This window comes from Entelurus aequoreus, linkage group LG07 (genome assembly GCF_033978785.1).
Source record: "Entelurus aequoreus isolate RoL-2023_Sb linkage group LG07, RoL_Eaeq_v1.1, whole genome shotgun sequence".
NCBI classification, from domain to species: Eukaryota; Metazoa; Chordata; class Actinopteri; order Syngnathiformes; family Syngnathidae; genus Entelurus; species Entelurus aequoreus.
In genome coordinates, this window is record NC_084737.1 from 23,793,657 (window position 1) to 23,815,144 (window position 21,488).

The window sequence follows — 21,488 nt, forward strand, 5'->3', positions numbered from 1 at the left end:
ATCAATCAATCAATCAATCAATCAATTCCTTTATTGTCATTGTCATAATAACACTTAAGTCATACATGTCAACGAGATTTTAGAATGTGTTAATAATTTCACACATAAGTCGCTCCTGAGTATAAGTCGCACCCCCGGCCAAACTATGAAAAAAAACTGCGACTTATAGTCTGAAAATACGGTATGTATGTATGTATGTATGTATGTATGTATGTATGTATGTATGTATGTATGTATGTATGTATGTATGTATGTATGTATATGTCCATGTCCTGGGTATGACGTTAAACTACAACCGCAGGCTGTAGAGAGGTAGCACCTTACCTCAGCAAGGGTCCTCTAGCTAAGGAAATATTCCTACTGAAAGTCGTGGTCCTCCTGCATGCCTGTATGGCACTTCACGTGGTGCCTAGCCTAGCCAGCACGCTGGGATAGAAGACTGGTTCTCGGCTGACTGCGCGGAAGAAACCCTTAGAGGTTCAACGGGCTGAATGGCGAAACCAGCAGGCTATTTGGGGCGCTACGGGCTGGATGTGTTATGCTATAATGTGTCCAGGCCATCCACTGCACCTGGATCCATCTCCAGCCGTCTCGACTCTGTCTTGCCACTGGATACAGGTGGACTCGGATGAGAGAGTGAGGTCGGCGCTGCGCAACCCACCCTCACTTAAATCCAATGCACCGCGTAAGTCATGACTTCACACCCCCGCAATCTCCCCCACCCTCACCCAAGTCCTGCGGCTTCGGGCACATGGCCAAGTAGCAGGTGTGGACTTCACTGGAACAAACTCGCACGCAGGCGGCTCGGGCCATAGGGTCGCTGTCCAATGACTGAGGCAGCACTGGACTTCGGCAGCCCCCCGAGCGACTATGCAGCCCTCTTTAGGTATGCACTGCCTACCTCCTGGCATGAGGAACGGGCTAGAAAATGTGCCCCAAAAATTGCCTGCCTCACCTCTTCCTGGCCAGCTAGCCGCAGCTGGCAGGAGTCCCATTACCAGCGGTAAGAAACAAGGAAAAAAGAAAAAGGTGACACCGATCACCCTTGGCGCATGGAATGTGCGCACACTTCTTGATAGGGCTGATGACCTATCAAGACCTGAGAGGAGAACTGCCCTGATCGCCAGAGAGCTGGACCGGTACGGCATTCAGATCACTGCTCTCAGCGAGACACGTCTAGCTGGAGAGGGACAGTTGACAGAGACTGCTGCTGGCTATACATTCTTCTGGATAGGCCGCACTGAAGCAGAGCGGTGTGAGGCAGGAGTTTGCTTTGCCATTAAATCCAACTTGGTCAGTAAGCTGGCTGCACTTCCCAAAGGCGTCAGTGACCGCCTGATGACGCTGCGCCTGCCTCTTCCAGGAAAACACTCTGCCACACTCATCAGTGCCTATGCCCCCACGATGACGAACACAGACGATGTGAAGTAGAGGTTCTATGAAGACCTGAACGCTACCATCGCGGCAGTGCTCAGGGCAGACAAGCTCATCATCCTCGGTGACTTCAATGCCAGGGTCAGCACTGATCACAAGTCATGCGAAGGAGTCCTCGGCAAACATGGCATGGGCAGCTGTAACCGCAATGGCACCCTTCTGCTGGAGACCTGTGCGGCACATGAGCTCTTGATCACCAACTCAGTTTTCAGCCTCCCAAAGCGCAACAGGACCTCATGGATGCATCCCCGCTCAAGACACTGGCACCTACTGGACTATGTCATCGTGAGGCAAAGGGACAGACAGGATGTCAGGGTTACAAAGGCGGTGTGCGGTGCAGAGTGCTGGACTGCTCATTGTGTCTAAGCTGAACATCAAGATCCATCCTCCCATAAGGCCTCAAGGTTCCAAACTTCCGAAGCGCTTGAACGTTTCCAGGCTCACCAATGCCTCTGTCAAGCAATCCCTGACTGAAGAGCTCACCAGCAAACTGCAGGACCTGAAAGCCTCAGGGAACCTCGAGGAGGACTGGGCTGCGTTCAGAGACACCGTCTACACTGCTGCTCTCAATGCATTAGGACCAACAGCCCGCAGGCAACAGGACTGGTTTGATGAGAACGATGATCACATCAGAGATCTTCTCCAGGAGAAACATCGTCTGCACAAAGCCCACCTCAGTGATCCAACATCCTCTCAAAAACAGTCTGCCCTCAAGAACATCAAATCAACCATCCAGCGGGAGCTGCGTTGGATGCAGGACAACTGGCTCTGCCGAAAATCTGACGAGATCCAGTCCTATGCAGACCAGAATGACAACACAAAGTTCTACAGCACCCTCAAGGCCATCTACGGGCCCACAACATCAGGATCTCTTCCTCTCCTCAGTGCTGAAGGCAGCTCACTGGTCACAGACAGAGAGAAGATCCTTGAGCGCTGGGCTGAGCACTTCCACAGTGTTCTCAACCGCCCCTCAGCCATTAATGATGAAGCCCTTGCACGCCTCCCTCAAGTCCCTGTCAACACCTCCCTTGACGAACCACCAACAGAAGCTGAGGTCATCAAAGCCATCAGAGGACTTCCAAATGGCAAAGCACCTGGTGCTGATGCAATTCCAGCAGAAATCTACAGAGCTGGTGGACCACCTCTGACCAAACAACTGGTAGACCTATTCTGCACCATGTGGAACCAAGGGAAGCTGCCACAGGAGTTCAAAGACGCCTCCATCGTCCATCTATACAAATGCAAGGGCAACAGGCAGGACTGCAACAGCATTGCTCTGCTGTCTGTAGCAGGAAAGATCCTGGCCAGAATTCTGCTAAACCGCCTGACGGAACATCTCGAACACGAAGAGCCAATGCGGATTCAGGCAGGGTCGTGGTACAGTGGACATGATCTTCGCCGCTCGCCAACTCCAAGAGAAGTGCAGAGAACAGAACATCACTCTATACTCCACCTTTGTAGAGCTGACGAAGGCCTTCGACACTGTCAGCCGAGAGGGCCTCTAGAAGATCATGGCCAAGTTTGGCTGCTCTAACATCTTCATAAACATGGTCCGTGAATTCCATGATGGAATGCAGGCACAAGTCCAGGACAACGGTGCATCATCTGAGCCTTTCCATGTGGAAAATGGAGTCAAACAAGGCTGTGTTCTGGCACCCACTCTGTTCAGTATGATGTTCTCAGCCGTGCTGACAGATGCTTTCCGGTCTGGGGACATGGGATAGACCTGCGCTACCGCACTGATGGCAAAGCTGTTCAATCTGCGAAGACTCCAAGCAAAGACAAAAGTACAGACCACCAAGGTTCACGACTTCCTCTTTGCGGACGACTGTGCCCTGAATGCTTCCAACGAGCTGAAAATGCAACTGAGCATGAACAACTTTGCCACAGCATGCTAAGACTTTGGACTCACCATCAGTACAAAGAAAACAGAGGTTATGCATCAACCTGCTCCTGGAGACCCGTAAACTGAGCCCCTCGTCAGCGTAAATGGTGAAGACCTCAAAGCTGCTGAAAAGTTTGTCTACCTGGGTAGCACCTTGTCACGCGTGGGCAACATCGACGAGGAGGTCATGCATAGGCATGGCATGGTGTAGCAGACTTCGAGGAAAACGCATCCATGAAGCCGAACAGAAGCGACAGCTCCGCAAGACCAGAGACAGTTCCTCCCTCTCAGCCAGCCACCCCCCAGCCATAACCTGCCCTCACTGCAGCCGGTCATTCCGCGCAAGGATTGGCCTCATCAGCCATCTTCGCACACACAAATCAAAGTGAAGTCACCTGGTCATCTTCGAAAACGAAGGACGAACATGACATATGTATATGTATGTATGTATATATGTATATGTATGTGTATATATATATATATATACTGTATGTGTGTATATATATATATATATATATATATATATATATATATATATATATATATATATATATATATATATATATATATATATATATATATATACATACATGTATGTATGTATGTATGTATGTATGTATGTATATATATATATAATATGTATATATGTGTATATATATATATATATATATGTGTGTGTGTATATATTAGGGATGTCCCGATCCAGGCTTTTGCACTTCCGATCCGATACAGATACTGGCCGAGCATTAAAGTTTAAAGTTATTTAGCCTACTTAGTTGTCAGATTCATGTTGAAAAGAGTTTTAGTACTCTTGATAACAACTAGCCAGCTGAATTAGGTGAGTTTGAATAATACACAATGGAGATGTTGACGTGCGGAGTTTCAAACACTCTTCATTTTCTAGCAGGGGACTTTTCAAATGATGCTACATATTAGCAGTAATGCTACTTTTTATAGCAACGCTTTTGCCCCACACTTTATTCCCACTTGAAGCCAAACCACCGCCAGACGATGGACCCCCTGCTGTTTTTCTTGGGAATTAATTAATTCTTCCTTCATTATTACCGCTCACACGGCTACGCTAGCATCACACCTAATGTTAGCCATGCTGCTACCTCTCTGCTGGGAGAGTGCGTATACGTATGTGACGTATGACGTGACAGTATGTGACGTGTGTAAGAAGGTGTGCTGGCTGTCTGTGAGAAGGAGACACAAGAAGTAGTGGGAAGAGCCTGTCGTGTAATGTCAGCAGCTAAAAGCAACTGCGTGAGAACGTATACTCGAATATCACGATATAGTCATTTTCTATATCGCACAGAGACAGCTGACATTTTTACCGGTAACTTTTAATTCACATGGCCGTCTTAACGGTTAGGACACAGACCTGTGGATGTGTTGAAGGTGTGCTGGAAAATGCGGAACAGAAATTAGGGAGCAGCAGAAAAGTGGAATGTATAATCGGTGCGTTGGAAAACACGGACCGGAATTTTTTTAAAAACTGCATCTGGATCGGCATTTTCCCATGCCTTGCCGATACGCATTTTTTGGCAAATATCGGCGGCCGATCCGATCCAAATATTGGATAGGGACATCCCTAGTATATATATATATATATATATATATATATATATATATATATATATATATATATATATATATATATATATATATATATATATATATATATATATATATATATATATATATATATGTGTGTATGTGTATATATATATGTGTATGTGTATATATATATGTGTATGTGTATATGTGTATATATATATGTGTGTATATATATATGTATGTGTGTATATATATATATAATGTGTATATATATATATATATATATATATGCATATATATATGCATATATATATATATATATATATATATATATGCATATATATATATATATATATATATATATATATATATATATATATATATATATATGCATATCAAGGCCCGAATGCAGCTGGGATAGGCTCCAGCATCCCCCGAGAGAAAATGGATGGATAATTGCCTGCGACAAATGTTATTGTCGACTAATCGTTGCACCCCTAGTTTAGAAAGATGCACACGGGTATTTAGACAAAGTTGGCAGACTTTGGCTAAAATGATAACTAAATCGTTTTTTCACACAACTTTGTTCATCGGTTGTTAGCAAGCCAGCTAAAAAGCTAACTATCTAACTATCGTCCAGATGTCCGACATAACTGCACTCTAAATGCTCCCTCATCACACTCACATGTGTTTAGTTTTTACTCGCTGTGTTTTTCAGCTTCTCGATGCTTGACAGTTTCGTGCATGTTTGCTTTTGTCTGGAAAAACACCAGCGATGACGTCACCGACTGTTATCGACAAATGAATTTGTCTGCGACACGTTTTGTTAATGAATTTTGTTGACAAAGTCAACAGTTGTTTGCGCCTTACTTGTTACGGTCCTTACTTCCTACAGATGTGAATGTGTTAGGGACGCAGGACACGTATCTATCAGCATCTCTGTGATCATCAGAGACATACTAAAATATCATTATTTTGCTGAACTGCTTTGACTATTTACTTTAATACAAACTACGGGGGGAGTGAATTTTAATTTGGGGTTTACATATCAATGACAATTGTCATTGTTGTATATATGATATTTATTTGATCTAACTGTCACATGATTATAATTTTTACTACACATGAAAAACACAGTTTATATGATCTATCACTACTTATATTGTCTACAGACTAACTTGTAATATTTTATTATGTTTTAATTTTCTTGTGTATACAAAAATGTATTAGTGTCCATAGTAGGAAAAACATTTATATATTTAATTGATATCCGCCATCCTGTGTTTTTGTCTGATTATAATTGTGATCAAAATGGAATCATTTAATGATTTTGAAAAGATGAAATATCAGTATCAGCATTAATATGACCGATACTGCCCCTGTAACTACTTGGTGTTACCCACATTTTTAGTATCACCCAAAACTAATGCTAAGTATCAAACAAAAGAACATGTGTTTTGTACATTGTAACGGAAGTGTAGATAGAACCATAAAGTAGCAAGTAGATTAATAATAGTTTTGAGGAAATCATTCTGGAAATTATGAAATATTTTACTGCATATTTCAGCACCTAAATTAGGAGGCTTTGTAGCTTGTTTTCAAATGGTTTTATTAGTAACTCTATATTAAATAATTTCGCAAAATAAATTTTAGGCCATGTGGCCCATCTTTAGTAAAAAGTTCCCCTGCCGTAGCTTGTTTTTATTTTCCTGTGAATAATGTTGTAAAAAGCAGCGTGTTTGTCCGCCACGTAGAGATTTTAAGGCAGTTCATTCAATAACCTGGTTTGCTTAAGTACATGTAAACGTACTGAATGCAATTGTGTGACTGAGCAGAGCTGGATGTTTCTAAAACGTGTTTGTCTTCTCGTGTCCTGCAGACAACTGTGAAGAACATCTTCTCCCTGAGCAACAGGAGTGGAGCTTTAAGATGGGGAAGGAGGAGCCACAGCCCTACCACATTAAAGAAGAAGAGGAGGAACACAGCATCAGTCAGGAGGGAGAGCATCTTGATTGGTTGGAGGAGTTCCCAGTGATTGCTGTGATTGTGAAGAGTGAAGATGATGAGGTCAAAGGTGAAAGTGAGGAGAAGAGAGAGGCGGAGCCTCCAAGCAGCAGCTCAACTCAACACAAGACAACAGAAGCTGATGGAGACCACTGTGGAGGATCACAAGCGGACAAGCTCTTAGCTCCACTATCAGATAGTGACGACACAACGTCTCACTCTCCTGACACTGATGATGAAGACTCTAAAGATGATAAGACATCTCACGCTGACAACACACACTTCACATGTTCTCACTGTGACAAAACGTTTAACTTCCATTGCCGTCTGAAAGCACACATGAAAACACACACTGGAGAAAAACCTTTTTCCTGCTCAGAATGTGGTAAAGATTTTGCGGTAAGGCGATATTTGAAAGTACACATGAAAACACACACCGGAGAAAAACCTTGTGTCTGTTCAATCTGTGGCAAAGGATTTGTACAAAGTACCAATTTGAAACTACACATGAGAACACACACTGGTGAAAAACCTTATATCTGTTCAATCTGTGGCAAAGGATTTGTAAAAAGTCAGCGTTTGAAAGTACACATGAGAAGACACACTGGAGAAAAACCTTTTTCTTGTTCAATCTGTTGTAAAGATTTTGTACGAAGTCAATGTTTGAAAGTACACATGAGAACACACACTGGAGAAAAACCTTATACCTGTTTAATCTGTGACAAAGGATTTGTTCAAAATACCAATTTGAAAGTACACATGAGAACACACACTGGTGAAAAACCATATTTTTGTTCAAGCTGCAACAAAAGCTTTTGTGGACGATCCAACTATGTCAGACACATGAGAAAACACACAGGTGAGAAAGTGTTGAGTTGCAGTGTGTGTGGTGAAAGATTCTCATATAAGTACCAGTGTAAGAAACACAAGTGTGCTGGTGAGAACAACAGCAGCAAATGAAGCTGTAGGATTTGACATTTGAAATAAACATCAGCACATATAACAAGTGTAACATCATTGTTGTGTAACACAATCTTGTTATGATTCTAACATTTATAGATTTAGATATTTTAGATTAGTGCTTTCATTTCAGTCAATACATGCATTATTATACAAGATTGTGTACTTCTAATTTAATAATGAAGAGAACAATTTGACTGAAAAGGTGAGAATAAACTGTACAAAACATATGTTGCATACAATAAACATTTAATGTGTATAAATGTGTTCTTAATTCACTTTTGTACTTATTCATAATAGTGTTTTCATTAAGGTCTTTGAAATAATAGAGTTTTATATTCTTCATTTTTAATTATAAATGATTCCATAGATTTACCTTTGTTTATACTGTTGCTTTTGAGTACACATAAATCCCTCTTAGTTTTATTTACTGGTTCACATCTGAAACATCTTCTGGAAGCATATTATTATTTACTTTATACATCATTTGAGCAATTGTGTTTTATACAAGATCATTTACTTTTACAATGTGTGACTTAATAATTTGTTGGGTCTTGATAAACCATTCTATTAATTAATTACTTTATTGCTATGAATATTGTTTTGTGATTGTTTTATATGTATGTCCCCAGACCTTTATGCAATAAACAATGTAGGCTTTACCTGAAGTTGGGTACAGTAAACATAGTGAATATTTGTGAGTATGTATTTTTCCTATTTTATTATTGCAGTTGTTTTTAACATTTGTTCATTATAGGATTTTTAAAAATTCCAGGTTAGATTATTATCTATAATGTCTCCTAGATAGATAGATTTATAAATATTTACGGAAAGAAAAAAAATGTAAAAAGAAAAAAAGATATAATTAATTGTTATATGTATTCAGTGATTATACTATAAAGTTATTTTCCATTTAACTTCACCAGTTTTAGATTATTTTTTATTCAAAATGGCTGAGTTTTCACATTTGCCATTCAAATACTAAGAAGAGACACTTCACTGACTTGAGCCTCAACATGGATTGCGGACTCGGCTAACTGCTGGCCTGCTGTGCAGTGAGACCGTATTGCTATATGAATTATATTATACATTTCCATAGTTTAGTTAGCTGAGGTATATAATGTACAGTGTATTTTGTCAACAACTGTATGTGTGCAAAGTATTTATTGTGCTGAGCAATCATAAAACTGCTGCGAAGACACACTGTGGGAGGCTCGCAGTAACCCCGCCTCCTTGTGCTGGCTAAAGCACTCCCGCCGCAGAACCCCCCGACGGGAGCGCCACACCAACCAAAGCCCACACCCAAACCCTCCACATGCAAGACCGAATCCACCCAAAAAAAGTCACTTAACAAGAAGCCAAAAAGTGCAAAAACAACAATGCTCGCGCCGGAGGAGCCGCGAACGACCGCAGGGACACAACATTAGGTACACCTGCAGACTGCAGCACGGATTTCATATTTCATTCATTCACAACTCCTCCAACACGAACACCACTGTTCCCGCTCTTATAAGTAAAGGTAAGACCATACTAACGTTTTTTTTATTAAATGTGCTTTTTTGTGTGGTACAGTTTGTATGTGTAAAGTTAAGTTAAAGTACCAATGATTGTCACACACACACACTAGGTGTGGTGAAATTTGTCCTCTGCATTTGACCCATCCCCTTGATCACCCCCTGGGATGTGAGGGGAGCAGTGGGCAGCAGAGGCGCCGCGCCCGGGAATAATTTTTGCTGATTTAACCCCCAATTCCAACCCTTGATGCTGAGTGCCAAGCAGGAGCTTTTAAACATAACCCGTTAACTGCTGCCAATCAAATGGTGAATAAGATACTCTTTAGGGTTCATATGTTTGTAAATCTGACTGTGATGAAGTTAGTGCCTCACCAGTCATAAACCTCACCGCACGTCACTGGTATATATATATATATATATATATATATATATATATATATATATATATATATACACATATAACAACAGACACCCTACGTCACAGCCCTACGGCAACTCTGGAGGGATAAAACTCCTCCTCCTTATCTAACACTCCGGTAACATCCTGAACAGTTTGTTACATATTATATATATATATATATATATATATATATATATATATATATATATATATATATATATATATATATATATATATATATATATATATATATACATATGTATATATATATATATATATATACATATATATATATATACATATATATATATATATATATATATATATATATATATATATATATATATATATATATATATATATATATATATATATATATATATATATATATATATATATATATATATATATATACACACACACACATTTATATACTACATTACAAATATACTTACAGTGCATATATAAAATGTTGATAGAGGTTGTAGGATATTATTTAGAGCACTTTATAGGCGGAATAGAGCGACTTTTGCTAGTGTTTACTTACGATTTAGAATGCAAAGAAAACATATGTGTTCTTGTCTTACGCCATGGTGAATGATTAAAAAAAGTACAGTTCCCCTTTTAAAATTCAAAAATAGCACAAAAAGATATCATGTAACAAGAACAGGATATATTGATGAGAATAAATGTTGTTAGCAGCTAACAAGCTAAGCTACAAAACTAAAATGCTAACAAGCTATATTAAGTTAACTAGCAAGCACGAGAAGTGTCAAAAGGCGCTCAGACTAATGCATTCGGATACAAACAATCATTGACGATGTTTACTCTATTAAACGACATATATGTGCACATGTATGTACTGGTTAAAAATACAGAACTGTAATGCCCACGTTTCGTCTTTCTCCATCAAAGGCCATCTTGCATTTTCCTCGTTCTTCTTCTTCTTTCAATTTCCAACAGACCAGTAGGAGTATTGCTGCCCTCCACAGGCCATTAACATAATTTCCTAGTTCTGTACTATGGCCCACACTACAGACTTGGACACAAACAACAGGACAGGAAGTGAAAAGCAGCTTTAAAGGCCTACTGAAATGAAATTGTTTTATTTAAACGGGGATAGCAGATCCATTCTATGTGTCATACTTGATCATTTCACGATATTGCCATATTTTTGCTGAAAGGATTTAGTAGAGAACAACGATAAAGTTTGCAACTTTTGGTCGCTGATAAAAAAAAGCCTTGCCTATACCGGAAGTAGCGTGACGTCACAGGAGGTAGGATTCCTCACAATTCCCCGTTGTTTACAATGGAGCGACAGAGATTCGGACCGTGAAAGCGACGATTACCCCATTAATTTGAGCGAGGATGAAAGATCCGTGGATGAGGAACGTGAAAGTGAAAGACTAGCGTGCATCGCAGAACGTATCTTTTTTCGCTCTGACCGTAACTTAGGCACAAGGGTTCATTGGATTCCACACTCTCTCCTTTTTCTATTGTGGATCACGGATTTGTATTTTAAACCACCTCGGATACTATATCCTCTTGAAAATGAGAGTAGAGAACGCGAAATGGACATTCACAGTGACTTTTATCTCCACGGCAATACATCAGCGAAGCTCTTTAGCTACTGAGCTAACGTGATAGCATCTGGCTCCAATGCAGATAGAAACAAAATAAATAAATCCCTGACTGGAAGGATAGACAGAAGATCAACAATACTATTAAACCATGGACATGTAACTACACGGTTAATAATTCTCAGCCTGGCAAAGCTTAACAATGCTGTTGCTAACGACACTGAAGCTAACTTAGCAACCGGACCTCACAGAGCTATGATAAAAACATTAGCGCTCCACCTACGCCAGCCAGCCCTCATCTGCTCATCAACACCCGTGCTCACCTGCGTTCCAGTGATCGACGGCGCGACGAAGGACTTCACCCGATCACAGATGCGGCGGCGGCTAGCATCGGCTAGCGTGTCTGCTATCCAAGTAAGTACTCCTTGATGTGTTGCTACAGCCAGCCGCTAATACACCGATCCCACCTACAACTTTCTTCTTTGCAGTCTCCATTGTTCATTAAACAAATTGCAAAAGATTCACCAACACAGATGTCCAGAATACTGTGGAATTGTTCGATGAAAACAGAACTTTTTGTATGGTGACACATTGGGTACGAATACTTCCGTTGCCGTCGTGACGTCACGCGCATACGTCATAACCAAAGGAGTTTTTCAACCGGAAGTTTAGCGGGAAATTTAAAATTGCACTTTATAAGTTTGGCATGTTAAGATTTCATCATTGATATATAAACTATCAGACTGCGTGGTCGGTAGTAGTGGGTTTCAGTAGGCCTTTAAGGACGTCAAAACAAAATGTATGCATTTTTTCCAACAGCCGCTGGGTGGCAGTAGAGGTTCCATGTATTACCTGAAGAAACATTTGACTTCTGACCTTTCCACATTATTTATCTCATCTTAACTGCTGCTTGGAGGACTTCAGCTCACTGAGGATGTAAGCTCCATTTTAATGTTTTTAAATTTCATTCATTAATTATAAAGAGGCTTAAAACCAACCATTATTATCATTACTGCCTCATTTTTGCACTCTCTACTAATTAAAATTATTTTACCATGAATTGATTAACATGGACCCTGACTTCAACAAGTTGAAAAACGTATTCGGGTGGTATCATTTAGTGGTCAATTGTACGGAATATGTACTGTACTGTGCAATCGACTAATACAAGTCTCAATCAATCAAAAACATTCAAGATATTCATAAAAACAATACTGCACATCCCCAAACTTACCACTTTATTATTGTATTACTATAATATATGTGTTATTATTACATTTAATATTCACATTTTTAGAACAGTAAAAGCAGCTATTGGCTGTCCTAGAAGTCGCTAGAAGACGTCGTTTACATAATCCATTGCAATGGTTGCTATATGAGAGGAATAATGTCACCGGAGAGGTAAACAATTGACTTTAAAGTATGTTAAGTATAATTAAAATTGCAAATAAACTCCTTTTTGTTGGTTCTTAGATTTTAAAGACAAATATTTTCTTCTGCATTGTTAAATGTTACAATATCACATTTGATCAAAAGACTGGAGGGTTGTGACATAGACGGGCAAAGCTGGCACATTGACATGAACCATGTTCAACTAATGAGGCTCAATGTAACGCGCATTGAGACAAGTGTGAGTGCTATAAAGACAGATTTCTTATTTTTTTTAAATCACAAGAACAAAATATCAAAAATGCCTGCAATATTAAATGGAAAAAATACATACTCACAAAAAGTAACTATGTTTATTGTTACCAAATTTTGTTGAAGCATACATTGTTTATTGCATAAAGGTCTCGGGACATACATCTAAAACAATCTTCACAATATTCATATTACAAAAGAGAGTAATAAAGATAATTAATAGCATGGATTATCAAGACCGAACAAATGATTCATAAAGTCACTCATTTTAAAAGTAAATTTTCTTGAATAAAACACAACTGCTCAAATGATGTATAAAGTAAATAAAAATATGCTTCCAGAAGTGTTCCAGAAGAACATGTTTTGTACTTTTTACTCTAGCCTTTTCAGTCAAATTGTTCTTTTCATTTTTAAATCAAAGTACACAATTTTAAATAAAAATTAAAGTTAAAGTACCAATGATTGTCACACACACACTTGCTGTGGCGAAATTATTCTCTGCATTTGACCCATCACCCTTGATCACCCCCTGGGAGGTGAGAGGAGCAGTGAGCAGCAGCGGTGGCCACGCCCGGGAATCATTTTTGGTGATTTAACCCCTAATTCCAACCCTTGATGCTGAGTGCATTTAACTATAAAAAACACTGATCGAATATATCTAATCTATAAATGTTAATATCATATTAACAAGATTGTGTTACACAGACAACAGCAGTGTCACACATGTTATGTGTTATTAGAAAGTCAGTTTTGACAGTTCACACACTTCAACACAACACTCTCTCAACTGTGGTTCTGCATGTGTCTTTTCAAATACTGACTTCGTCCAAAACCTTTGCTACAGATTGAACAATAATACGATTTTTCTCCAGTGTGCGTACTCATGTGTTCCTTCAAACAATGTTTTCGTGCAAAACCTTTACCGCATTCTGAGCAGCCAAAGGTTTTTCTCCAGTATGTATTTTCATGTGTGTTTTCAAATGCTGTCTTTGAGTAAAATCTATACCACAGATTGAACAGGAAAAAGGTTTCTCACCAGTGTGCATTCTCATGTGTGTTTTCAAAGTATGCCTTTGAGTAAAACGATTACCACAGATTGAGCAGAAAAAGGGTTTTTCTCCAGTGTGTTTTCTCATGTGTGCTACAAGTTTTGCTCGCTCATAAAAGCTTTTGTTGCAATTTGAACATGTAGAAGTTTTTTCCCCACTGTGTGTTCTTGTGTGACTTTTCAAATATTTTTTTAGTGCAAAACCTTTACCACAAATTGGACACGAAAAAGGTTTCTTTCCAGTGTGTATCGTTGTGTGTCTTACAAGTGCTGATTGGTCAGAAAACGTTTTGTTGCAGCTTGAACAGGAATATGGTTTTTCTCCAGTGTGCGTTCTCATGTGTCTTTTCAAACATTGACTTAGTGCAAAACTTTTACAGCAGATCGAAAAGGTAAAAGGTTTTTCTCCAGTGTGTATTCTCAAGTGTCTTTTCAAATCTTCACTTTGTGTAAAACCTTTACCACAAACTGAACAGGAAAAAGGTTTTTCTCCAGTGTGTGTTCTCATGTGTACTTTCAGATCACTCAGATATTTAAAGGTTTTGTCACAGTGAGAACATTTAAAGCGCGTGTTGTCAGTGTGACATGTCTTATCATCTTTAGAGTCTTCATCATCAGTGTCAGAAGAGTGAGACGTTGTGTCGTCACTATCTGATAGTGGAGCTAAGATCTTGTCTGCTTGTGATCCTCCACAGTGGTCTCCATCAGCTTCTGTTGTCATGTGTTGAGTTGAACTGCTGCTTGGAGGCTCCGCCTCTCTCTTCTCCTCACTTTCACCTTTGACCTCATCATCTTCACTCTTCACAATCACACCAGTCACTGGGAACTCCTCCAACCATTCAAGATGCTCTCCTTCCTGACTGATGCTGTGTTCCTCCTCTTCTTCTTTGATGTGAGGGTAATGTAGAGCTTCCTCTTTAAAATGGGGGGTCAGTGGGTCCTTCTCTTCTTCTTTAATGTGAGTGGAGCTGTGACTCCTCTTTCTCTGTAAGGTGAGGGAGGGCTGTGACTCCTTTTCCTCCTTAAGGTGAGAGGTATGTGGCTCCTCCTTCCCTTTAATGTGGGGTTGCTTTGACTCCTCTTCCTCTTTAATGTGGGGGTACTGCAGCTCCTCCTTTTCCTTTTTAATATAGGGAGGTTGTGACTGATTCTGCTCCATCCTTGAAGTCCGCTCTAGTTGCTCAGGGAGATGTTCTTCACAGACGTCTGCAGGACACAAGTTAGACGAACACATGCTTTAGAAAAGTCCGGATGTACCCAGTCACATGACACATTGTCCTGCACCAGCATATGTTCTGATAATGTCTCTGAGGATCTCATCAGTCACCACGTTGACATTCAAGATGTCAAAACCAGACCGTACATCAGGGAATAACGACAGCAACACAACTCAAGAAACAAAAAAACAGTAAAACATTACATACAAACAAGACAGCTGCTTGTACACCTGAAAAAGAACAAAGAACAGGTGCGCAAAATCCGTTTTCTGTCGTTTCTGTTTAAAAATTCAGGGTGTAGGTCTCTGGACACAGGTGGATTATGACTTTATATAGCTTAAACAATTCTATGAAAGAATAATGAAATAGTTTAAATATTTTGTTGATATTGTTACGCAATCTTCATATTTTTCTGCTGATTATAATTGTGATTTAAAAATTTAAAATCATTTACAAATCTTCATTAGTTTAAAGTAAATTGTACACTTACACACACATTTGTAGGATGATCCCACTACTAGTTCACTTCCCAAAAAGTAAGATGATTTTATCAGTCCTTTTATGAGATCATTTAGTCAAAAGCACCTACTACAAATAAATTAGCCCTATCTCCCAATACCAAGGAGACCATTAACCGATATTTGGAGCCGATATTAATTAGCGGTAGAATTTAGCTAAACATGACTAGTTTACGTCAGCAAATAGCTGGATAAGGCTTTAAAGTATTTTTTTAACTTTTTTTTTCCTGAAACGTTGAACCATAGCAACATGTTTTATGCGGCGCTAATGTTGTGGTAAATTTAACACCAAAAAGACATTAGGGAATTTCACAAACACCTTTGTTACGTGTGTCTAAGAGGAGCATCGACATCTGGATTTAAACTGTAAAATCCTGTTAAGATTATTTACTCTTCTTATTTAGATATCAATATTTTCCTTAAGGAAACTTTCACATAGCATGGATTTGTGTGTTGTCGTAGCTTGTATGCTGCAATGTTTAACATCAAGAAAACATCGCTAATTAGTATTAATAATGTAGATTAATTCATCGCTCGTAGGTGTTGAGAAATTGCTGGACAGCAGAGAAGTAACTAAATCCAAATAAACATTGACATTATTTTTTTAAGATATCTAGCTGTTATCTTCAGTCAGGATGTAAATCGTTAAGAATTTACTGATATGATACCCTAATCGATATTCCTTATCGATACCAGTATTTATCGAAAAAAGGCATTTTAATTAGCATCTCTATTAGCTTAAAGGCCTACTGAAACCCACTACTACCGACCACGCAGTCTGATAGTTTATATATCAATGATGAAATCTTAACATTGCAACACATGCCAATACGGCCGAGTTAACTTATAAAGTGCAATTTTAAATTTCCCGCTAAACTTCCGGTTTAAAACGTCTTTGGATGATGACGTATGCGCGTGACGTAGCCAGTGAAACAGAAGTATCGGTACCCCATTGAAAACAATACAAAATAGCTCTGTTTTCATCTCATAATTCCACAGTATTCGGGACATCTGCTTTGGTGAATCTTTTGCAATTTGTTTAATGAACAATGGAGACTGCAAAGAAGAAAGTTGTAGGTGGGATCGGTGTATTAGCGGCTGGCTGTAGCAACACAACAGGAGGACTTACTTGGATAGCAGACGCGCTAGCCGACGCTAGCCGACGCTAGCCGCCAACCGCACGGATGATCGGGTGAAGTCCTTCGTCGCGCCGTCGATCGCTGGAACGCAGGTGAGCACGGGTGTTGATGAGCAGATGAGGGCTGGCTGGCGTAGGTGGAGCGCTAATGTTTTTATCATAGCTCTGTGAGGTCCGGTTGCTAAGTTAGCTTCAATGGCGTCGTTAGCAACAACATTGTTAAGCTTTGCCAGGCTGAGAATTATTAACCGTGTAGTTACATGTCCATGGTTTAATAGTATTGTTGATCTTCTGTCTATCCTTCCAGTCAGGGATCTATTTATTTTGTTTCTATCTGCATTTGAGCCAGATGCTATCACGTTAGCTCAGTAGCTAAAGAGCTTCGCCGATGTATTGTCGTGGAGATAAAAGTCACTGTGAATGTCCATTTCGCGTTCTCGACTCTCATTTTCAAGAGGATATAGTATCCGATGGTTTAAAATACAAATCCGTGATCCACAATAGAAAAAGGAGAGTGTGTGGAATCCAATGAGACCTTGTACCTAAGTTACGGTCAGAGCGAAAAAAGATACACCCTGCACTGCCTCTCTAGTCCTTCACTCTAACGTTCCTCATCCACGAATCTTTCATCCTCGCTCAAATTAATGGGGTAATCGTCGCTTTCTCAGTCCGAATCTCTCTCGCTCCATTGTAAACAATGGGGAATTGTGAGGAATCCTTCCTCCTGTGACGTGGATCTGCTATAATGATAAATGATAAATGGGTTATACTTGTATAGCGCTTTTCTACCTTCAAGGTACTCAAAGCGCTTTGACAGTATTTCCACATTCACCCATTCACACACACATTCACACACTGATGGCGGGAGCTGCCATGCAAGGCGCTACCAGCACCCATCAGGAGCAAGGGTGAAGTGTCTTGCCAAAGGACACAACGGACGTGACTAGGAGGGTAGAAGGTGGGGATTGAACCCCAGTAACCAGCAACCATCCGATTGCTGGCACAGCCACTCTACCAACTTCGCCACGCCGCCCCTATCCCCGTTTCAATAAAAAAAAATCATTTCAGTAGGCCTCTAAGTTACGGTCAGAGCGAAAAAAGATATGTCTTGCACTGCATTCTAGTCCGTCACTCTAACGTTCCTCATCCACGAATGTTTCATCCTCGCTCAAATTAATGGGGTAATCGTCGCTTTCTCGGTCTGAATCGCTCTTGCTCTTGAAAACAATAGGAAAATATGAGGAGGCGAACAACCGACTGCGTCACGCTACTTCCGGTAGGGGCAAGACTTTTTTTTATCAGAGACCAAAAGTTGCGAACTTTATCGTCGTTGTTCTATACTAAATCCTTTCAGCAAAAATATGGCAATATCGCGAAATGATCAAGTATGACACAGAATGGATCTGCTATCCCTGTTTAAATAAAAAAAATTCATTTCAGTAGGCCTTTAAGAAGTTGAACACCTCCAACAAGATGTTCTGTAACATCTCAGAACAGGGAAATCTTTCATCAACAGCTGTTTATTTGAAGTCTTAACTATGTGTGCAGTGCAAGGTGAAATGAAGTTATGTCATCTTCTTGTAAATAACACACACAGCTGTAATAATATTTATGTATGGCATTCATGTGCCGACCACAGACCTTTTACATGATATATCAAATAAGTCAATATAATCACTTAGCATGTTATGTGGGTGTGCATTTTGTAACAATAGGAATTGTTATTTGTGTTTATGTTGGACACAGACAAATTTGATTGACGGACCGGAAACCATGTTGACTGTTAATAGCTACCGATGTGTGTGTGTGCGTGTGTGTGTGTGTGTATTATATATATAAAAAGGCTCAGGGAGCAAGTGTAATGCTCGATGGTCCAGTTTGTAGTCAAGAGACAGGACGAACTGAAACACATTGAAGCAAGATGTCTTTTAATGACACAAACGCGGCACAATGGAGTGACGTCAATAATAATAATTTTAATAGATTAGATTTTATATAGTGTTTTTTTTATTATTAGATACTCAAAGCGCTCAAAGAGAAGTGACAACCCATCATTCATTCACACCTGGTGGTGGTAAGCTACATTCGTAGCTACAGCTGCCCTGGGGTAGACTGACGGAAGCGAGGCTGCCAGTTTGCGCCTAAGGCCCCTCCGACCACCACCTATCATTCATTCATCATTCATTCACCAGTGTGAGCGGCACCAGGGGCAAGGGTGAAGTGTCCTGCCCAAGGACACAACGGCAGCGATTTGGATGTCAAGAGGTGGGGAGCGAACCTGCAACCCTCAGGTTTCTGGCACGGCCGTTCTACCCACTACGCCATACCGTCAGATGGCAACCGGAGACCTGTCAGTCGCAGCGGGTGATATCTTGCTTCAGAGCAACTTTATGGATTAGTAGATTTTATCTACATTTTTCATGTTTTTGAGTGGATTAATATTGGATCAATATTAATGGATGCCTAGGGGGACAGTTGGTAAAACGCGGTCGTGACTCGTTGTGAGTAAAGTGCGTTCACTTCAAACTGAAACAGCGTGCGTGACTTTGAGGAGGAAATATTGTTGTGGTACAAACTTTTGAGTGTGGTTGCTTACTTATTTGTCATTATTCAAAGGTGATTTTAATGTGTAGCAGCGGCAGCTGAACTCAATGTGGCAACGTGTCATAGTTACGTCAGTCAGCTGGAACACAAAATACCAATAGCTGTGTCGTTAGTCCAGAATCTTCACGGTCCTCATGGACCGACCTAATTAGGAACCGGTACTAAAAAAAAAAAAAGGTACTCGGTAGAGAAGTCCGATAATGGCTTTTTTGCCTATATCCGATATTCTGATATTGTCCAACTCTTAATTACCGATTCCGATATCAACCGATAACGATATATACAGTCGTGGAATTAACACATTATTATGCCTAATTTTGTTGTGATGCCCCGCTGGATGCATTAAACAATGTAACAAGGTTTTCCAAAATAAATCACCTCAAGTTATGGAAAAAAATGCCAACATGGCACTGCCATATTTATTATTGACGTCACAAAGTGAATTTTTTTTTAACATGCCTCAAAACAGCAGCTTGGCATTTGGGACATGCTCTCCCTGAGAGAGCATGAGGAGGTTGAGGTGGGCGGGGTTGGGGTGGGGGCGGGGTAGGGGGTACCGGGCGTGTATATTGTAGCGTCCCTGAAGAGTTAGTGCTGCAAGGGGTTCTGGGTATTTGTTCTGTTGGGTTTATGTTGTGTTACGGTGCGGATGTTCTCCCGAAATGTGTTTGTCATTCTTGTTTGGTGTGGGTTCACAGTGTGGCGCATATTTGTGACAGTGTTAAAGTTGTTTATACGGACACCCTCAGTGTGACCTGTATGGCTGTTGACCAAGTCCCCTGGCAACTGTGTGAGTTTTATGTAAACATGTTGATACACATTGTTACAAACTGGGAGGAACATCAACCTCTGTGTACCTTATGTGTCTGAAACGGTCTTGTTTTTATGAACAATTAAAAACAATCCTCACATGACAATTCATCTTCTTCCTATAGACAATCTATTTAAGAATAGTGTTAATAATAAATATAAAGTTAGTAAACATGTGAGAGTAAGAAGTAAACAAACCTGTTCTGTGTAACACAACTTGAAGTTTTTGATGCTGTCGCTTGTTCTCCTCTTTTGTTGGAGAAAGTTCCTCCTCGTACTCTGCTATCGTTCTTTCGCACATTTTCACACAATCACAACACTTTACACTCACACTTGATCTCTGCTTAGCGATGTGTTGATCAGTTCCGCGTCTCTTTGTTAGCAGCTAAAGAGCTAAGCTAATTAGCAAGCTAAACTAGCTCGAGTAGCATCTTAGTGCGCTCAGACTAATATAACCGGATGAAAACAATTCTTAACAAAGTTTACTCTATTCAAGAGAGTCTATTAAACGACATATATGTGTACATGGACGCACAGGTTAAGAACACTAAACTGTGACGACTGTAATAACGTCTTCTGCGTCAAACGCCATCTTGTTTAACCTCGCCGTGTTTGGTTCGCGCGCAGTGTTGTCAGATCTCGCGAGAGAAGCAAGTAACGAGTCCTCCCCAAAGTGCAAATAATTTAACAACCCGGAAATAAAATAAAAGCGTCTATTGTAAATGTTCAAAACAAATACATACAATTTATTTTCGTAATAATATTAAAATATTTAACAATGTATTGAAACAACAGTAGCATAAGGAAAGAAAAAACCCAAAAGAGACAAAATAAATATTACACACATGATATTAGTTTTTCTTCTTTGATGCTAATCGTTTTTATAATGTATTTTAGAATGTGGGAGGTTTTCATGTTATTTTTAAATGTATTTTGTTATATATACTGTATATGACCCCGAAATAGCGGTAGTGGATGGATATATATATATATAAGAAAATGGATGGATATATATATATATATATATATATATATATATATATATATATATATATATATATATATATATATATATATATATATATATATATATATATATATATATATATATCCCACATTCTAAAATGCTAGAATACATTATAAAAACGATTAGCATCAAAGAAAAAAAACAATGT

At 39.6% G+C, this 21,488-nt stretch overlaps 1 protein-coding gene across 1 annotated transcript in view; it reads left to right on the plus strand.

Annotated features, from left to right (window-relative positions):
• LOC133653562 (zinc finger protein 771-like) overlaps nt 1-8,495 on the plus strand; it is a 19,255-nt gene extending 10,760 nt beyond the window's left edge. Inside the window, exons 3-4 of the mRNA XM_062052983.1 lie at nt 557-685; nt 6,759-8,495. Of these exons, the coding sequence (XP_061908967.1) occupies nt 557-685; nt 6,759-7,843 (1,214 nt within the window). The 3' untranslated portion in view covers nt 7,844-8,495. The remainder of the gene's footprint in view (nt 1-556; nt 686-6,758) is intronic.
• Nucleotides 8,496-21,488: the final 12,993 nt, after the last annotated feature.